Here is a 21,378-nt window from a genome sequence, read left to right on the forward strand (position 1 = left end):
GGAGAAGGGAGTCGTAGAACTATTTAAACATCCAGCTCCTGTGTTTCCCCGAAAATAAGACTGGGTCTTATATTAATTTTTGCTCCAAAAGATGCATTAGGGCTTATGTTCAGGGGCTGTCCTCCTGAAAAAAAATCATGCTAGGGCTTATTTTTCGGTTAGGTCTTATTTTCGGGGAAACAGTATCGCAGGCGTGGTCAATAAAAGAGAATCAAAAAATAAATCTTCACATTTACGGTCAATTGATTTTTGACAAGGGGGCCAGGACAATTCAATGGACAAAGAACAGTTTTTTCACCAAATGGTGCTGGTACAACTGGAAATCCACATGCAGATAAATGAAGCTGGACCCCTGCCTCATATCACAACAAAACTTAACACAAAAATGACCTAAATATAAAAGCTAAAACTATAAAACTCTTAGAAGAAGGCATAGGAGTAAATCTTTGTGACCCTGAGTTAGGCAATGATTTCTCAGATATAACGCTAAAAGCATAAGCTACAAAAGAAAAAATTGGGCATCATTAAAATTAAAAAATTTTGTGCTTTAAAGGGCAACATCAAGAAAGTGAAAAGGCAGCCCACACAATGGAAGAAAATATTTGCAATCACACATCTGATAAGGGACTTGTAACCAGAATATATAAAAATTTCTTAAAAATCAACAATAAAAATCAAATAACCCAATTTTAAAACCGGGCAAAGGATTTGAATAGACAGTTCTCTGAAGAAGAACATAGAAATGGCCAATAAGCACGTGAAATGATGCTGAACCTCATTAGTCACCAGGGAAATGCAAACCAAAACCACAGTGAGACACCACAAGACCATGGTAAAGAACAAGTGTTGGCGAGGACGTGCAGAAATCGGAACCCTCAGACGCTGCTGGTGAGGGTCAGTGCTGCAGCCACTTTGGAAAACTGTTCTTCAAAATGTTAAACAAAACACAAAAACACTATGTGACCCCGCAACCCACTCCCAGTACATACCCAAGAGAACTAAAAACACACATTGACACAGAAAGTTTCACAGGAATGTTCACAGCAGCCGTGTTCATAAAAGCCAAAAAGAGGAAACAACCCAAATGTCCATCAGCTGATGCACAGGTAGACAGCGGTGGCAGGTGCACACGACGACACGTTAGCCAGCAACAAACAAAGGAATGAAGTGACACCCACTACAACATGGATGAAAACAGGCTACGTGAAAGAAGCCAGACACAAAGACGTCATGTTGTGTGATTCCGTTACGTGAAATGCTCAGAAGAGGCAAATTCAGAAAGTAGACCAGTGGCTTCCTGGGCTGGGATGCAGGGGTGGGAAGCAGGAAAGGGGCCTGACTGCTAATGAGTACAGGGCTGCTTATTTTCGGGAGGAATTGAAAAATTCTAAAATTAGGTGTTGGTGATGATCTCACAACTCTGTGACTATCCTAAAAACCACTGAACTGAATTCTTTAAATGGGTGAATTTTATGGCATGTGAACTCAATAAGGCTGTAAAAAACACATAACGAACAAAAAACAAGCAGCTGTCCACGTCCACACTTTTCTGGATTTACTGACTAGGAGGGAAGGTCTTTCCTAGGACTCTCACGACTACTTTCCTCATATTCTATCTACTCCAGATGGGTACCTATCCCTCCTGTATCCACAGTAAATAGATGCTCTGTCTAGGTGTTGGGTCAATATTTTTGCCACATCACCTATGTTGATTCTGGATAAAAAGAGAACCTACTCTCACAGCATTGTTGTTGAGTATTAAAAAAAATTGAGAACAATGGCACATGGTAAATGCGATATACGTTTTAGTTACTATCATCACCTTCATCACCACTACCACCACCACCACCACCACCACCATCAATCACCACCATCAATCACCACCACCACCACCACCCCGCCCCCCCCCCCGCAGTCAATCCTGACTCTTTCTTCTCTCTGTCCACACAGCTAGTTAAACGACAAATCCTGTCGATCTGATACAAGTGTTTGTATTTCTTGGTTTCCCTCTGAAGAGACGGCATGGCACGGTGGTTAACAGCAGACCAGTCACACCGCCTGCATCTGAACCCATCCCATTACTTACCAGCTGTGTGACCTCAGCCCTGTCTCATTAGCCTCAGTGGAAATGGGGACACCAACTCGCAGGGTTGTTATGAGGAGCAAAGGGGCTGTCAGGGCCAAGTGCTGAGAGCCGTGCCCCGGTCCCCTGGCCGCTCGGCCATCTTTACCCTGTACCCCTGAGCCCACCACACTTTCCTCCACTGCAGATACGAGGAAGCCTGGGCGACTTCAGGCAGGCCTTGACTCGTTCCTCCTGCGGCCTGAAGGCCACGGCCAAAGCTGTACCGTAGGACCCGGGTGCTGTGTAGGCCGTGTTCGCTACCATCCCACGATCACTGAGAGCCTTGACATGTGCAGCTCAGGTGAGTGCAGGTCAGTGTTCCCCACGGAAGCAGCAGCACTGGCGTGGGAAACTGGCCACTACATGCTCAGCGTGCTGGCCTGACGGTCGTGCTGCCCAGTGACCCAGACACACTCATTCACTCGGTCAAGGACATATACTCAGTGCCTGCCATGTGCTGTGCTATTGTGGCCCCTGACCTCTGGGATTCTCAGTTCAGGAAGGGGAGAGAATCTGTTCAAAATAAGGTGATGGAAGAGTGAGCCATGGTTTTAGAAACAGCAGTATTGCTGAGTCTTCAGTCACTAATGGAAAAAAACAAAAGTTCTGATTAGGTTCTCAGAGCTGGGTGAGGAGGAAATACGTTTGCCAGGAGCCATGAGCAGCGGCCACTCACAAGCAAGACCTACAGCCCACGTGTGTGCAGGAGTGAGTGAAGTCTCGCACCCGCTCCAGGCCTGGGGCCCCGTGAGCAGTCAATAAGATGGACCTCGTTCCAGTATCACTATTTTTAAACTACTTCCTCCAGGATAGCAAGCAGGGTTCCTCACCTCCAAAATGAAGCGTGCTGGTCAGATTAGTGCTTCCCAAATTACACCATTTTACAAACTAATAAAATACCAAATTCTCTCCTAAATAAATACAAGCACTACTATTGTTTACTCTCTGGTGGCCTGGAGAAATTTCCTTGTCTGTAAAACGGGAAGATCTATTATTCAGAGGAGCCAAAGGCTGGACAACCAGACTAAAGATGAATGAGACCAACACACACACACATCAGTGTCTGGGAAATATGCTGGGGCTGCAAAGTCAAAAGCATGTTTCTGCCTCAAATGTATGTGGCAGGAAAAATGTAAAGACTTCAAAGGTGTCTATGAGAATAAAACATGAGAGGACACATGTGAAAGTGCCCTAGTGCAGAAGGAAACTGCAGAAATCGGGCCAACAGCACCCAGCACACAGGGAGCTTAGGAGGCAGCAGCTGGCCCCTCGTTCGGTCACCCAGCATCTATCTGACAGCCCTGCCCACCGCCCTGCTCTCACCTCAGGGGGAGTCTCGGCTGGAAGCAAAGCTGCCGCCATGCCAGATACAGTGTTTTAAAGAGAACGAAAACAGAACTATGCAGATGTACTCCTTTCAGACTCTCCATAATAATCAAGTAAATACAGACAATCAGATGGGGAGGATGGAAAAAGGATTACACACCTGACAATGTCGGATTATCCCAGGATGCAAAGCTGATTTAACATAAGACGTTTCTCTAAAGCAGATACACGACGACGGATAAGGACAGGAAAAGATCCTCAACACCCTTATCAGTACAGGGATGAGACAGCACTTTACACCCACCAGGCTGGCTGTAATAAAAAGGCAAATGTAGCAAGTGTTGGCAAGGATGTGGAGTCAGAAACCCTCATGAACGGCAGCCGGGACTGTACAATGGTGCAGCCACGATGGAAAGCAGTCTGGCAGTTCCTCAAAATGCTAAACAGAGATACCACATGATCCAGCAATTCTCCACTAGGTACGTACCCAAGAGAACTGCAAACGGGCTCAAACATATGAGGTGTGATCAAAAAGTACAGTGAATATTTAAAAAAATGTATTACAGTAAAAGACACGTTGCCATTAATCCCCCTCAAATATTTTTGCTTCAAACACACTTATCCCGTCATTCTTGCCACTTTCGGCAGCAGTTCTGGAAGTCCTCTTTCCTGAGTGTCTTTATTTTATCCTCCATCATGACAACGCTCCGTGTCACACATCACTTCTGGTATATGGCAGTTTCTGTCAAATAAAAACATTACGGTGTGTCCTCGTTCTTATTCACCGGATCTGGCATAGGTCTGGCACGATGAGACTTCTGGCTTTTCCCCAAAGTCAAAATGATTCAGGACCTCAAGGCAGCCATGACAGCACAACTGAAGACACAGGAGGACTTCCAGAACTGCCTCAGAAAGCGGCAAGAATGATGGGTTAAGTGTGTTCGAAGAGAGGGGGAGTATTTTGAGGGGGATTAATGGCAATGTGTCTTTTCTGTAATAATTTTTTAAAATTTAAACATTCACATTTTTGGATCATACCTTGTATGATTCCATTTATATAAAATGTCCAGAATAGGCAAATCCGGAAAGACAGGAAGTAGATTAGTGGTGCCTGAGGCTGTGGGGGGAACACGAAGTGGCTGCGAATGGATAGAGGTTTCTTTTCAGGGGGATGAAAATGTCTGGAATTGGGTAGCGTGGTGATGGTCGCACACCTTGAGGAAGAATTTTATGGCAGGTAAATTATACCTCAATAAAGCTGTTATAAGGAATGAACGTACATGAAAACACGCAAACTCTAAAACTGCAAAGCACCGCGAGCACCGGATGACTATGATACAAAGAAACAGCCGTGGACTGTGAAGTCCTGGCGGTTAGTGACGTAGCATGAAGTTGGCCATTCACTGATCCACAAATCTGTCTGCAGGTGTGGGAGACGCCCGACTTGCCGTGCATGTTAATCTTATTGTATTTATCTCTTGACTTTAGGGTACATTTGTAATAATTCCCTTTACCTTCAGCCCATAAAGATGCATTAAAGATAAGATGTATGGGGCAGGGAACAGACCCCCACAGAAACCTACCCCACCCTCAAGTGTAAGAGGCCTGTATCTGCCATAGTGAAAACAACAGAGATTCTGGACTTGGGCTTATGCCCATCACCTCTAGCCTAGATTACGGCAACAACTAATAGTTCTTCCTGCTTTTCTCTTGAACCCCCGGTCTATTCTTAATAGCAGCGAAAATCTTTTAAAAGGTGTGTCAGATACGTCACTTTTCTGGCATCTCGAGTGGCTATTCCTTTCCCATTTTTGAACACTTACCTCAGGTTACGTATGAAATCCCCACAGTCTGCAGCATGGTGCTGGCACACAGACTTGGTGTGCCAACATTTCTTGTTGAAGCTGACGAATTGCTATGTAAGACTTGAAAGGTTAAATCAGGGCGGGGACGCCGTCTAAAGCTGACAGGAGGGGCTCCGGGTGCGACCTGCGGAGCCTCACGCCCCCTTCCAGAAAAGCATCCGCGGGTCTTCTGCACGTGCCTTTCCCACAAGCCTCGAGGTTCCCTAAAGCCAGGGACCACCTGTCTCCATTAGGGACCACCTGTCTCCATTAGGGACCACCTGTCTCAGAAGAGAGATGGGCACGAAGTGCAGGGCAGGAACAGATGCGGGCGGAGAAGCTGGTGGCCAAAATGAGATGGGGCGAACGTGTGGTCGAGAGGGAAAAGCACCCCAGGTTCCAGCAGGACTCATGCTCCCAGCTGCCTATCTCATGCTTGCCTCCCGCTGGCCCCTCCATGCCTTCCTGAAGCTGTGGGTTCCCAGCCTCTGAGTCAGTAATCTCTCTGCCGCAGGCAATGTATTTTCTAATCTTGCAGCTTTCATATAAAAGGCTCTGGCGGAGATTGATGATGACAGACTGGGCAGCCACACAGATGAGTAGGCTCCCTGGTAATTACCACCAGGGAGGGAGCCACCCCATTCAGGGGAAGAAGACGGGGAGCTAAGTCGCATCGGAAGGGGCAGTTCCCAGAGCTGGGGAGAGCTGTCAGAACAGTGTGTCCTGGGGAGGCCCAGGCCGAGGCACAGACAGGAGAGGTGTCCCGTCACCCACCAGGCGCTGCCTCCTGGATGTGTCTGCTCACAGTACACTGGATGGGAGTGCTGGGAAGAACGAAAGCCCTGTGGATCACTCGGCACCGCAGCACGATGCCAGTAAATGGATTCAGCCTGTGCCGGCCCTGCACCCTGGTTCCGGGGAAAACTCACCGAGTATTTGATCGCCGAGACAGGAAATGAGAGGAAGCCGGCTTCTGGTGAAGCACCCCTGGTGACAGAAGTGTCACTTTGGAGGCAGGTCACCAGCGGGGCATCAGTTTCACATCTGCCTGTACTTTTCTCAACAGAAGAAAAGTGAACTTCACAATGACCATGTTTGGAGATTCTTCTACCTTCGCTAGTTACCGTCCCATCCTTTTCCTCTTTCCGTGCTTCCCATTCTGTTCAGCACTACTTCTCAGACCCTCTCCCTGGAATTAACGCACGTACACACACACACACACACACCCACCCCACACTGGGAACGCACTTCTCCAAAGTAACTAAGCTCACAAGGTCCCCAAGCTCACAAGCAGCGCAACCTCTGGGGTAAATAATCAAAGCAGCAGAGGCAAGACCATGGGGGAGAAACAAAGCTCGGAGCCCCGGATTGACAAGTGACGACGGTTCCAGAGCAAGGAGGCTAGACTGGTAGAGGACTGCAGCCACGTTCTCGTCCCTGACCAGGGACAGGAGTGAGGGACTGCTGTGATCAGTGTCGTGGGGCTGCGGGGCTCTGGGTGATTACGAGCGCCAAACCACGGCCAAAGCAAGGGGAGGGGCCCAGGATTCAGAGCCAATGTGATTCCAAGTCGACTCCCATGAGCCCGGCTTTCTCACCCGAGAGGAGAACAACAACTGTAATGAGTACGTATTGGAATGGCTATTAAAGCACTTTGCAAATCACAGTCAAGTGCTGGACAAACGCTCGTTGTCATTATGGCTCATCTCCTGGATGCATTTATGGCCGGATGTAATACCATGTGAGGGAACCAAAGGGTGTGGGCCTTGGGTTTCCCTAAGGGGCCAGATGGGCCAGGGGTAGGGGTCAGTCAGTATGAAAAACTGCAACAACCTTTAACCGAGAGAGAACCAGTCAACAGTCAACACTTGAATTAGATGATGAACGCTACTGGGCAACCCCCCACTGGAGATTTCAGTAAACTATTTTGGGGTGCTAGCTGACACTAAAGGGAGTATTGATAGGAAAAGATGAACAGATGTCATACAGAAACCAACAGGGACCTATGTGGTGAGAGACAGCAGAAGAAAAAGCCGAGCCATGGACGTAACCATGAAGACCTCGCTAGCTGACTGGGTTTGGGCTGGTATTTGAAGGACAGGAGACACAGATATAGTGAGAAAGGACGTATGCACCTGGCCACCTGACTTCCCAGAAGTCACTACGCGACACTACTTCCATCCTCACACGCTCCCAGAGCTTGCCTTCTCACCCAGATGTGGGGTCTACTCCCCTCCTGACCCTATGTGGGCCTTTGTGACTCCCTCAACCAGAAAGAGGAAGGCAGAAGTGACACCAGGTGACCTCTCATAAATGGAATGCCACTTCTGCAACTGTCTGGGACGCTTGTTCTGGGAGCCGTGGGTCATCTGGGAAGGAGCGAGGAGCAGCACTGACACACGCTACAACATGGAGGGACCTAGACAACCTCACGTTAAGTGGAAGAAGCCAGACACAAAAGGCCACATGCTGGGTAATTCCATTAATGTGAAATGTCCAGAGGAGGCGAACCCATAGGGACAGAAAGTAGACCAGAGGCTGACTGAGGGGCGGAGCACTAGGTGACTGCTAATGGGTCCAAGGTTTCTTTGTGGGTGATGAGACTCTTCTGGAATTAGATAGTGGGCATGGTTACACAATTCTGTGAATATACTAAAAACCACTGGGGACTTCCAGTCAAGACGGCAGAGTAGGCAAATGCTGTGCTCGCCTCCTCCCACGACCACATCAAAATTACAACTAAACTATAGAACCGGCACCCTTGAGAACCACCTGAAGACGAGCTGAGCAGAACTCCTGTAACTAAGGGTATAAAGAAGAAGCCACACTGAGGCGAGTAGGAGGGGCGGAGATGTGAAATAGGCCGGCCCCACACCCATGTGTGGTGGTTAAGAATTGGGAAGGATATGTAAAAAAATAGAATTACAAGAAGAAGAAGAGAAAGAGGAGGAGGAGGAGGAGGAGGAGGAGGAGGAGGAGGAGGAGGAGGAGGAGGAGGAGGAGAACTGGGAGAATTACCTTGGCTGTGGAGGTCCCCCCGGAGGAGGGAGGGGTCCCAGCCCCACACTGGGTTCCCCACCCAGAGCGCCAGCGCCAGGAAGAGGAGTCCCCTCAACATCAGGCTGTGAGAACCAGCAGGGACTCAGTCCGGGTGAGACAGGGCTGCTGTAGACCCGGGCATCCTCCTAAAGGGCCCGAGTACAGACTCACTTGCCCACAAACACTCGCCCAGAGCTCCAGAGAAGGGACAGCAGCTCAAAAAGCACCAGGGACATATGGGGAGGTGAACTGTCTGGCCTCAGGGTGAGGACTGGAGGGGCAGCTCTCTCCTGGATAAAGTGCAGGCGCCACTGTTCTTTGTTGAGCCCACCCCCACCCAGCGGAGGCACAGGCGGGCACCAGGGCTGAGTCTCCGTTAACCAGCTAACAGCACTGTCACCCTACCCTTGTGATTCCCTGAGACCCGTCCCCACCCAATTCATGCGCCGAGCCCGAATCTATTTCAGACACTAACCCACACAAGCAGTTGGCCTAGGGTCGCACGGCAGATTTTCCTAAAGACCTTTTCTCAAAGGTCCACAAACCCCAAACAAGCAGCATCTGGCCCTCTTGCTAAGCGACCCCAAGCCCAGCACTAGGGCAGCCTGCTTCGGGTCTCAGCATAACCTTTCCCAGGAGCCTCCAAGCCCAGCACAGGCAGCTACCAATCGCAGATCACTTTGTAGCACCTACCAGGTAGCTATGGGCCAGACACAGGCAGAGCAGACCGTGGCCTGCACCAGAGCCCCTCCCAAGAGGCCCCAGAATGAACATACTTGAGGGCAGCTTCAGACCACACCAGAGCACCACCCAATTAGTGCCGTAAATGACACACCCAAAGGGTGGACTCGGCAGGTACCAAAGCCCCAGTAAATCGAATCCCGCTCCCTGGTGTCAGCCTCTGCACAGCAGCTCCTCCACTGTAGTCACAGCCAGTCCTCAACAGTCAGCCTGAGGGTCAATCCCACCTACTAACGTGCCAATAGCAATCAAGGCTCAATTACAACACGAGAGCACACACAACCCTCATGAGGGACACACCTGGAGCACCCAGCTCAGGTGAGCAGGGAGACTGCACCCCTGGGCCCCACAGGACACCTCCTACATAAGGCCACCTGCCAAGACTGGGAGATGTAGCAGATCTGACTAATACATAGAAACAAACACAGGGAGGCAGCCAAAATGAGGAGACAAAGGAACATGTCCCAAATGAAAGAATAGGACGAAACTCCAGAAAAAGAACTAAACAAAACAGAGACAAGAAATCTAGCAGATGCAGAGTTCAAACACTGGTTATAAAGATACTCAATGATCTCAGGGAGAACTTCAACAAAGAGCTAGGAAACATAAAAAGTAGACAGAAAACATAAAAAAGAACCAGTTAGAAATGAAGAATGCAATAACTGAAATGAAGAACACATGAGAGGGACTCAGGAGTAGATTAGACGACACAGAGGAGCGAATCAGCGATTTGGAAGACAAGACAGCAGAAAACACCCAATCAGAACAGCAAAAAGAAAAAAGAATTTAAGACTATAAGGAGAGTTTAAGGGGCCTCTGGGACAACGTCAAGCGTACCAACATTCACATTGTAGGGGTGCCAGAAGGAGAAGAGAGAGACAGCAAGGGATTGAAAACCTACTTGAAGAAATAATGACAGAAGACTTCCCTAACCTGGTGAAGGAAACAGACACACAAGCCCAGGAAGTGCAGAGAGTCCCAAACAAGATGAACCCAAAGAGGCCAACACCAAGACACATTACAATTAAAATGCCAAAGCTTAAGGACAAAGAGAATCTTAAAGCAGCAAGAGAAAAGCAGTTAGTTCCCTACATGGGAGCTCCCATAGGGCTGTCAGCTGATTTATCAAAGGAAACTTTGCAGGTCAGAAGAGATTGGCATGAAATATTCAAATCCTGGATTTGTGATCATGTACAAGTCACTTCCCTAGTGGAGGCCACCTCACCTCCTGCCCAGATGGCCACACGGTCTCCTACTCCGTCTTCCCTCTCGGCAGCGGCTGGGGAACCCCAGCTCAGAGAAGCCCAAGGGGAGCAACCCCAACAAGGCTGCTCCAGGAAGAACGGGGAGTCTCCTCTCAGTTCCTAACAGCATGTTTAGAGCTGCTTTCTTGCAACCCCTTGGCTAGGCACGGAGGGAATCCGGAATGTCAAGAATGAGCTGCAGTTCAAGTTAGGAAACAGCACGTAGGAATATTCCTGATGTAAAGAGAACTGGACAGGGCACTAGAAGACAGCCCAGAAAAATGAAGAGGCATCGCTTTGGACCCTGAGGAACAAGGCGAGACATAACAACCAACATAAAACACGCAAAGGAGAGAGGAGCACCAACATTTATTTATGAGTCACCTTGTGCTAGACATCCTGCTAGAAATTTTACATAATTTATTTTATACACATAAATAAGAGCTGCACTGCTATAAGCAGGGGCCAAAGCAATGCTAAATAATAGAGTGTATCGAGTTTGACGGTACTAACCAGGAAAGGTTTCCTTGAAGGAAGCAAGACTGGGGGAGAAAGAAAGGTGTGGAGAGTGACGTGGGCCCAGGAAGCAGGCCGGCAGGTGCAGCCACCAGACCTGCAATCAGTGGGATGTGGGCTGAAGTCCCAGAAGAAGCCAGGACCCGGCCCCCGGGCTGGGGAGGTTGGGCTGGGAAGGAAAGAAGCTGGGATCCTAGCAAAGGAGCGCCCGAGACGGCCTTATGCACCAACTCTTAACTGCGCTTCTGTGCTGGTTCAGTGCGCCTCACTGCCAAGCCCGTCAGAGCTTTAGAATCCGCACAGGCCTGGGCACCCAAACACAGGCCTTCTGGGGGGGCGGGCGCTGAGCGTTCAGGCCCCTCTGGGATCCTTGGCAAAGCCAGGGCCTTACCAACACTCACCACATATTTGGTTCCAGAATTCACGAGCGCATTCATGCCGTAACCCTGGGCACACAGCTAGTTGGGGGCTGAGCTGGGGCTCACACAGTGGTCTCCCTCAATGTCCTGTCCTCGAAATGTGCTACGAGGGTGGCCTCTGCGTCGATGTCCCTTCAACCCTGGAGCTGGGTCTGCTCTGCGAGAACAAGGCCTTACCCAGGGTCCACCACATCTGTGCTGCCCTCACACTGGGCCCCGAATTCCTCAGGGGGCTCCCAGAACTCACCCCGTCTCCCTCCTTGGAAAAGGCTCTCAAACTGTCTGGGAGAAATGGCCCAAGCTCAGGGTCTTGGCAGGACGACTGCCATTCGACGTGCTGTGCTCAGTGACCCGCTGGGTACCGTCAGGAGGAACACGCCTTCTGAGTGATGGCTCTTCTCTGCGTGACAGAGCGGCCCTTCTCGTCAGCGGGTCTCCAACCTCAGGAATAACGTCTGACCGGCCTGAACACCCCTTGCCGACTCTCCTTCCAAACTGCCTTTCAGATCCCACCCCTCTTTTTTCCACACCATCTTTTGCCAAGATTGCTGCAAAAACTCCTCGCTGGCCCTCCGGCCCCAAGTTCTCTTTGCAGCTCCACATTAACATCAGAATTCTCTCTCTGAACACGATTTTTGTCACCACCTATCGCAGAACCTTCACTGGCTCCCCTTTTCCTACCACATCCAGTCTGAACACCTTTACCCCCGGGCTTGACAACGTAATTCCTCTCTGCTTTACAAAGACCCACAATCTTACATCCTGAGACAACCCCGTGCTGTTCTGCCCTGGAACCTTTGCTTATGGTGCCCCCGTCTGAAATGGCCCCCTCCCTTTCTTCCATCCATGTAATTTCTAACCCCCCAACCCCCACCGGCCAGCTATTCTCTTTAGCACCGACTTTCTCCTCTTTTTGGTGCACATCAAGATTCAGCAATTACGCACTACGTTTCTGTTGTTTTGTTACTAACATTTCCCAACAAGAACGTACGCTCCACACTCTAACACATTATCCACCAGAACAAGAACTGAGCTGAGCACGGAGCCATCTGATAAATACTTGCTGTCCAACCAACCGATTCCAAGTGGCACAGGTCAGGGCCATCCCTCGGATGCCAGGCCATGACTGGTGACTACAGATTCCATCACACCAGTTTGTAGTAGCTCCAAATACTGAAGGAGAAAGTGCTGGAAATCAAGACTCTGAAATCACTTCACTCTAACTTTTCAAAACCCCTTTCTCACTAAGACGTGAATGTCTTAGTTTGCTGCTCGTTAGAATGAGGAGAAAAATCTGGAAGACGTCAATGAAGATGAGAGAGGGATACTAGTGGCTTTAGGCCGAGACTGAAATCGGAATGAAAAGACAATAAAATGGGCTCAAACTGCAGCAAAAGAAGGTTGTTGTAAGAATTTACAACTGCTGGACTCATGGACCCACCGTCCACAAGAGGACTGTCCTAACTAGCTCGAGAGACACCCTATTTGGAGTCAAGAGAAAGGGCAAGGCGACCCCTTCCAACTTCTGTGATTTACGCCCCAGATCTGCCCAGTGTTTTAGGAGCACAAATCTGGGTGTTCTTCTAGACCCTGAAAACAAGCACCTTGCAAACCCTACTCCAGTCCTACTGGGACTATACTGCCCAGCCCTTCTCCCCTCGTCCTCCGGCTTTCCTCTTCCAGTTCATTCGACAGATCTGTTCCCTGGTATTTCCAAACTTTCATTTTCACTCGTTTTTCAGGAAGGCCAGATAAGGGCTGCTGAAAAACAAAGTCCTGGCTCGCTGAAAGAAAGGACACAAGGTCTTGTTTCCAGAGGCTCCGAGAACGTAACATAACAGCTGGGGGAGCAGAGCCCTAGGGTCGGCTGGCCTCGCTCCCTCATCTAGTAACTCAGACGCCGGGGTTCTCTCCTCAGAACCCCAAACCTCCCTTCACAGGAGGTCTGAGGTGACTTTTAATAAAGTATGATGCTGTTTCCTTTCCAGACCAGAATCTGCGGCTTCTTTAGTCCTGCTTAGCCCCATGGGGCAGAGCAGCGGCCCTGGAGGCCACCAGCGGGTCGGGCCGGGGCGCTCCCAAAACGGTGACTGAGAAGGAAGAACGCACAGTCCAGGGGGAAAAGGGGCTTCCAAACCCCGTGGTAAATCTTGGAATTACATTTTTAAACTGACAAACCAATACAATGGATTTTTAAAGGCAACGCCACTCTGAAGATGTGACGTAGATTCAGTCACTACGGATGAATTCCTCCTGCTTCACGGCCTGTAGTTAAGAAAGCCCTCCACTCCCAGCAGAATGCCAGCCCTGTCAGGCATTCCGGGCACTACCCCAAAGCTTTCCAACTCTATTCCAGGGAGGCAATAAGCTTCCAGAACCCCTATGTCTTTATACTAATTTGGGAACTAGCTGTGTGCTCTTTAGTCTTTTTGATTTCTGATGAACTCTTATTGTCATTCAACTTTCTGCATTTTTTTCTCTATTCTAAACGGGAAGATGCGGGCTCTGTCTGACAGTCCTTTGACCATTAAAAAACCCTAAATAAATTAGTTAATCAAAAGGTGTCCTTTCAGAAGTGATTCTGAGTAGCTGCAGTGAAGCTTAGCCGCACCTGCTCAGAATGGTGACTAACTGCCGAACGCTCCATCTGCAAGTCCCCTGCCAGCTCTCTGCACCCCCAGACAGGGCAGTGGAGGCCAACCTTCTGAACCAGGGAGAAACTCGGCTGCATGTCTGGAGAGTTCCTGCTCCAGAACTCAATGAGAACCTGAGGCCCAGGCGGGTAGCATTCCGGGGACCCCCCACCCCCACAAGTCGTGTCCTCAGCCTCAGCTACCAGCCTGAAGGCTCCAGCCTAGGACAGGCCGACGTCCCACTGCCCTCCCTCCTCCACACACCTGATGTGTGATCTTGCCTCTTCCAGATAGAAAGGCTACAGACTGGGGAAAGGTTATACTCGCTCTCAGACCCCTGATCAGGAACAGTGGCTGGGTCTGGGTTATTTTGAATTAGGAAAAGTCAAGCTTCTAAAACAAGGATCGGCCAGAGATCACAAAACAAATCCTTCCCATCCCCATCTAAGGGAGCCGAGGTAGCTGAAGCCTCTCCCACCCGCCAGTAACCGCCTCCTCTCCTCTCCTCTCCTGTCCTCTTCCGGTCCTGTCACACCCTGACCGGGAAGTGTTCCTTACCCTACCCCATGCGCGTCTGCAACAAAAAGCCTGTTCACTCTGGTTCAATTCCTTGAAAGATCTTAGTTTGTTTTGGGCTAGTTCAGAAAGTGGTGCATGAAGCCAAATCAAAGCCAAATTTACCATCTAAAATTTATATACAGTTTTACAGTTTAGAAAGCGATTTGAAATATGTTATCTTATTTGATTTGCTTCTTTCAACAGCCCCGTGACAGAGGTGCAATAAATGTTATAATCCTCAAACGACACGCTACGTTTGTGAAAATGTTTGTGACTGGAAAGCATTTCATATAAATGAGCTATTGCTTTACACATGAGGAAACCAGAGGTGCATGTGACTTGCCCAAGGTCACAGAGTGACGCGGAATGCCAGGGCTCAAACCAAGAACTCTGGGCTGAAATCTAGTACTTCTTATCTGCATAGAGAAAAGCCGATTTACAGATGCAAATTCTAACCCACCTGGCCATCTCAAAATGTTTGCCATAGAGAACTAGGCAAATGGCTATAGAAGACTTAGCAAAACTCATTACCATTCCATAAAAATAATTCCGTATCATTATCTCTGCTGGCAATATCGAACATCGTATTTTTAGAAACTTTGAGGAGAACAGACATTAACGGGCAACTAGGTGTCTGTCCACGGACAAAACCGGACAGGAACACGAACAGCGATTCTTAGCCCATTTTTCATAACTGATTAACACTGAAAGATAAAGATGAGTCCCAAATACCTTGTGTTTCTTTGGACCCAGGAATCACTGCGGGTCAGATAAATATCCCAAAGCCTTCTTCACTCTGAGCCACTCTCTCCACAGACTGTTTCGTTCCAACATGCTGCCGACCTTCTGGAAAGTCCACATCACCTAGAGCCTCTCACTTGACCTTACTTTAGCTACGCTTGAAATTAGCACACGAACGTTGAAAAATCCCCAACAGGACGATTTCTACTTGCTCACATGCTCATTCATTCCAACCCTCTTTTGCCCACTGTGTACAGAACGCCAAGGCGCTGGGCCTGGACAGAGCTGAGCAGGGCTGAGCAGCCCGTCCTGCCAGCCTGCAGCTTACAGGCAGCACTGCTGGCACGGGGGCCACAGGACCCCTGGACCTGCCCTAGTTCCCCAATAAGACTGACACTTGCTGTGAGCAAGAACTACATACTTTAACCTTCTAAAACTCTCACAGCACCTTACACCAGCCTTTCTACACGGCGAATGGATAAATGAAAGGAGAATCCTGACTCCACAAGCTGGGCGTTTCCTTCCTCTCAGCCCCTCCAGTGTGGCCTAGACTGTGAATGACTTCAAATCCATAGGACCCTGAGCCTGAGATGTCAGAAGGTCCAACGAAGGAGCCCACAGCTGATGGGGAAGATCAGGGTACAGAACCTTGAAGCAGGCCGTGCCCAGAACGGATCCTCTAATGGGGAGGGGAAGGGATGGGGTACGGAGAGAGGTGAGGAACGCCCTCCCTCTGCAAAGCTGCATTATCCCACAGGAGAATTACAGGTGCACACCCCAAGACTGGGAAAAAGTGCGAGGGACTGCTGAAGACCATCTTACCTACTGCCAGAAAGAGAATGAAGCAGTGCCGCCACACGCCACGGGCCCAGCACACACACCTGTTTAGACAGGTGGGGCCACGAAGAGCCACGGGTCCAGATTCAGAACACCTGCAAGTCTGACACCAGGCAAGCCAGGTGTCCTCTCTGAGCCTCAATACCCCTTCTGTGAAATGGGAAGAATAACCTCTGCTTTGTCGGCCTCACGGAACTACTGCGAGGCTCGGATGAGATATGTTCCTATGAAAGCACTTAGAGAAACGTACCATGCTATACAAATCCCGAGAACAGTGGGGCTATCCAAACTCCCAGAGGAACATGTCCCATCAACAAAGGAACCCTCGCTGCCCCGTTTGCACCCCCTAACACCCAGGTTTCTATCTTCTCACATCCCTGAATTCAGAGAAATAGTCCACCATCCAAATCTCAAAAAGGCAAGTGCACTAATTCCCCAACTCCGAGAGGATGACAGGGACGGCAGCCACGTAACCATCTTCAGCCCGGGCCTTGCCATGCCTCAGCTCTCCCTTTACAAGAGTCAAACTACAGAGAAGCCAACAAGAAGCGGAAGGATGGAGGTTCGAACCAGCCACGCGCACTTTCTGTTCTCTGTGGCTGTTTGCCTTCCCCTCTCCACTGCCAAGTCAGGTCCCTGTGTGGGGACTGCTGGACCCATCTAAGTAGGGCTCTGAGGCCATGCAGAGGTCACTGTTTGGGAGAGAGAAATTATATGCACCTTAGGCCACATTCCAGAGCCAAAAAGAAATTATTCTTAGCGTGGATTAGCAAAGGTTAAGTGGACACACAGAAAGCAACTATTCCTTTGCAAATAGTCGTCCTTATCTCGCCAGTAATATATTTCCAGGTCCAGTCCTTTCATTTGCTTGTCCAGTCACGATGTGTGCAGTACCCACCAAATGACCCCCTCCCGATTCTTAAGGAGAAAGTGGGGGGACAAGGATGGGAGGGAGGGAAAAGCAGACACCTTACCAAAGTTGTGAACCATTGTGTTACCAGTGACGAGGCTGGAGAGACTGGGGGGGGGGGGGCTCTAAGGGCCAGGGCATCTGCCCATCAGGCCGAAGAGCCCCAAACAACTCCTTCCGGCTCAAGACAGAGGGAAAGTCCATTTTGCAGAGTCAAGCTTATTAGAAACGCCTTGGAAGATTAAATCTACAGCATTAGCCGGTTGGCAGGTCTCAAGTTAAAATTTAACCTTGGAGAGGAAACAATTCTAAAGTGACCTATGCATTTTGGGGCATTAGCCACTGGTGAAAACCCAGCCCTGTTGGGGTACAAAGGGTGCTTCTGTCCCATCATTCAGGCCACGACCATCGTCCTCATTTCAGACCCTGGATCCACTGGAGCCACCAAACCCCACCGTTCCACAACAACCAGCCCAGTGGAGGCCCACGCCCCTGCCAGGGCCCTTCCCCCAGCAGCGCCAACACCTACAGCCAGTCCCAACCCTCCCTTGCAGACTCAAGACTTGTGCCCACCTCCCACCAGCTAGGCTGGTAAGTTAGGGACTCAAATTTAGCCTCAGCCTGGCAAAAGTCAAAGCCGGCTGCAGGCACTTCCCCCTGCCCCCCCCCCTTCCCTTGCTTCACTATCTATTGCTTCTATTGAAGAAAAAAAACACTGACTCAGAAGATGTGTCTTGAACATGGACACACACAGGGAAGATAAACACACATGCCGGACAGTCCCCGCAGACCAATGCATGCTCCTACCTCCCCAATTCCCACTGCCCACCCAGGCCCTCCTTTTGCAACCTGTGATCAAAACGCAACAAACACTCTCCCTCCCAGTCCTTCCTTAAGCAAGTATTGAAAAACCCATTATTAGCAAACCTACCTGTCTATACTCTGTGGTAACCTTACACTCATGGTTTCTCGGTGTCTCCACGGTTTCAGAGTCCTGTAGTTTTGACGTCTTGATCAGGATCGAATCCTTGCAATTTTTAAGAAAGGTGAGAGGAGGGCTTCCCAACTTGAAGACTGAGTCCTCTTTCCTCCGGCTCTCAGGATCCTGGTAACTGAAGCTCCATTCTACTTCTACCAGTTAACATGGTCTCCTTTCTTAGCCCCCCTTTCCCCTCCCCCCTCTTAAAAAGAAAAAGAAAAACGAAAGAAAAAGAGGAAAAACGATGACCTTAGAAAACCAAAACCCAACCACAAATCTCTTCAAGGTTAGCGCTATGGGCTAAAAAAAATGAATCACAGAAAGAATATGCCTTCAAAATATCAGTCTTACTGCAAAATACAGATAAAAACCATCCTTTTAATCCAGTTTTCCCAGCTGTCCTTCTGTTGGCAAGAGAGCCTTAAGCTCCAAAGGGAGATATTCTCTGGTCTCCAATGCTTAAAACGACAACAGATATATATGAGGGAACAACAACAAAAAAAGGATGAATAAATCCGAATTGGCACCTGAAAAAAAAATCTTCCAGCTGATTTGCACAGTAAAAAAAAAAATAAATTAAACCATACAATAGTATGTACACAACGGCATTCCTTCCAAGTCCAGTGCGACCCTGGGAACCAAAATTATGAATTTCCTTTAAAAAACAAAAAAGCTTTTACATGAAAGGTTTTGAGATTCTTAAATGAGCCGATCGCACCAAAAAAAAAAAAAAAAATCAAAAAAAAAAAAAAAAAAAGAAAAGAAAAAATCGGAGAACACCTGAAATGAAAGCGTTCTACCTTTAAAATGGTAGCAACCACCACAAAGCAGGGACCCCCTGGAAGCCGCGGCCCCTGCCCTTTCCTGGAAGCGCCCGGCTTCTGCGCCTCCCCGCCCGGCGCTCAGGCCCGGCCCGGGTCCGGCCTGCTGCGGGAGGCCGTCTCCTGCGCGGGTTCTGCTCCGCTCGTCCTCATCCAGGCTCCGGGGCCGGCCTCGCCTCCGCCCCCATGAAACGGGTGCCCGGCTCGCGTGCCGCACCGTCGCCCGCTCGCCCGGCCTGGCGGCCGCTCCTGACCCACCAGCCGGCTGAGTCCTGCGGGGTCGGTTCGGCTGGGATTCTCCTCCGCGCCCGCCTCCGGGCAGGTCCGACCGCCGGGCTCCCCGCCTCGGTCCGCCCTGCCTGCCCGCGCGGGGCGCCGCCGACCTCGGGTCCAGCCCCGCTCGCCTCGGCCCGCTCGCCGCGCTCCGGCCTGGGCGGCCGCGGGCTCCGGGTGCGGGCGCAGGCCGGGAAGGCGGGCGCGCGGCTCCTTCCGGGCCCCTCACCCCTCGCTCGCCGCTCGCTCGGGCGCAGGCCCGGCCGGCCGCCCCTGCGCGCCCTCCGCCGTCCCGCGAGCCGTCTCCGTCCCTCGCTCCGCGGGGGCGGGGCCGCAGGCTCCTCCTCCTCGCGCCGCAGCGGCGGGGACGGCGGGGCGGCCTTTCTCTCAGGCGGGGCAGCGGGGACGGCTTCTCCCTCAGGCCGGGCGGCGGGGCGGCCTCTCCCTCAGGCCGCGGGGACGGAGCGGCGGGGCGGCCTCGCCCTCAGGCCGCGGGGACGCAGCGGCGGGGCGGCCCTTCCTCAGGCCGCGGGGACGGAGCGGCGGGGACGGCCCTTCCCTCAGGCCGGGCGGCGGGGCGGCCTCGCCCTCAGGCCGCGGGGACGCAGCGGCGGGGCGGCCCTTCCTCAGGCCGGCGGCGGGCGGACCGCCCTCCCGGCCTCGCAACCCCGCGTCGGCGCGGCCTAGCCGGCCCCGTGCAGAGCGGGATCCACGGCTTCTCCCGGCGCGGCTCGCCGGCCCCGCCCCCGCCCCCGCCCCGCCCGCTGTCCTCCTGTAACCGCCCTGCGCTCGAGACCTGACCTGTGTGCACCCCCCGCCCCCGGGGCCAGGTGTCCCCGTGCGCGCACCGCGCCGCCGCGCCGGCCCACGCCGCTGCTCACGCTGCCTCCACCTCTGTGCTCGTCTGTTTTTCAGAATCCGTCGCGGCCTCCTTCCCGGGGTCCGGAGCCCTTCTGACCGCCCGCCCCCCGCTTCTGGGCCCCCCACTTCTAACCCACCGACACCGCGGAGACACCGTCGCTGGTTGGTTCCGGCATCTTAACCCCCGGGCTGTGAGTGTTGGGACTCCATGGCAAAGGCCTTTCAAGGACACTTCTGCTTTCATAACCCCCTCTCGTAGGCTCGCGGTTTCCACATCTTTCCAAGTAACATGACATTAGTCAGAAGGTCCCCAGCGTTCTGGTTAAAAATAATAGAGAAAGGAAACCGCCGCTAGGACTGGGAGGTGCTTCAGGAAAATGCCCTGCGGGCAGTGGCGCGGCTGCCCGTGCCCGGGCCACACCACCTTGTTGTCCTTGGATGGACGAAGTGTGAGGTCGTGCGGATTCACCCACACGCACGCGCCAGCAGGAGGGAGCCGACTGGCCCCTGCAGTGTTGGCAGTGGGTTTGCAGACGGCGAGAGGCCCAGGGGACTAATGAGCATCACGTGGGGCGGGGCGGGGGTGGGGGGGACGGGACTTGGAGTGATCAGGAACGTCCCCTAAACTATCCCAGGTGCAGGTTAGCCCTGAAAAGAAAGCCCCGCTGCCTTCCTTGCATCGCCACCGCACCGTGGCCGGGGCTCCCAAGGACACAAGAAGCCCCAACTGCCCGGGGCCTTGTTAATTCCCTCCCCGTACCACCTGCACAATCGTGCTCCCAAATGTGACACTTCCTCTGTGGCCATAGGCCCACTACTAGTCGCCTTTTTTTTATCATGCTTTCTTAACCTATGTAATGTTTTTTTTAAACAGTTATTTACATGTATTTTATTACATACTTTATAAAACATGCCCAAGAGTAGAAATATTAAAAGATGGAAAGAAAGAATGATGTGAGAAAACTCATACTGTTTAGTGGAAGTTAATGGCTGTCGTAACTGGAAAAGATACTTGTCAGAGGTGGATCTAAAGGAACAAGTGTGTCCTTGATTGCATTTATTAAATTAGGGTACTTTCCAATCCCATTCACCACCGTGTTAAGGCTTTTAATTGAAATTTAACTATTAGGTTGGTACAAAAGTAATTGCGGTGTTTGCAATTATTTTTAACCTTTTAAACTGCAATTACTTTTTGCACTAAACTAATAGTAAATAAAATGCAAGTATTGACTTAGATCGTCTCCACAACCTTTTGTGTAAGTTATCATCATCCCCATTTTCAGATGGGAAACAGGCCCAGAGAGGTAAAATAAGTTGCCTAGGGTCACAGAGCTGGGAACCCACGCAGTCTGGGCCCAGAGTCTACTGAATTGTCAACCGTACTGCGTCTGTGTTACAGGCCCTATGCCAAGCATTCGGGGGAAGATAGCAGACAGGCAGGGCTTGCTGGGGAGAAACGGGAGGGTGGGGCTGGAAGTAGAAGTCGGTGGTTTACTCCTCAGCCCTCCAGA

The 21,378-nt window shown here is 51.0% G+C and overlaps 1 protein-coding gene across 14 annotated transcripts in view; it reads right to left on the bottom strand.

The window, feature by feature from the left end:
* Positions 1–20,408, bottom strand: part of ARHGEF11 (Rho guanine nucleotide exchange factor 11) — a 76,835-nt gene extending 56,427 nt beyond the window's left edge. For 7 of the 14 annotated variants that reach the window (XM_074318706.1, XM_074318705.1, XM_074318704.1 and 4 more), the window contains exon 1: positions 17,865–19,234. In XM_074318706.1, coding sequence (XP_074174807.1) covers positions 17,865–17,896 — 32 coding nt within the window. In that variant the 5' untranslated portion in view covers positions 17,897–19,234. Of the gene's footprint in view, positions 1–17,864; positions 19,235–20,004 lie in introns of those variants that run through there. The other 7 variants (XM_074318695.1, XM_074318698.1, XM_074318693.1 and 4 more) reach the window with 4 other exon arrangements.
* Positions 20,409–21,378: the final 970 nt, after the last annotated feature.

The sequence above is a fragment of the Rhinolophus sinicus genome, linkage group LG14 (assembly GCF_036562045.2).
Source record: "Rhinolophus sinicus isolate RSC01 linkage group LG14, ASM3656204v1, whole genome shotgun sequence".
Taxonomy (NCBI): domain Eukaryota; kingdom Metazoa; phylum Chordata; class Mammalia; order Chiroptera; family Rhinolophidae; genus Rhinolophus; species Rhinolophus sinicus.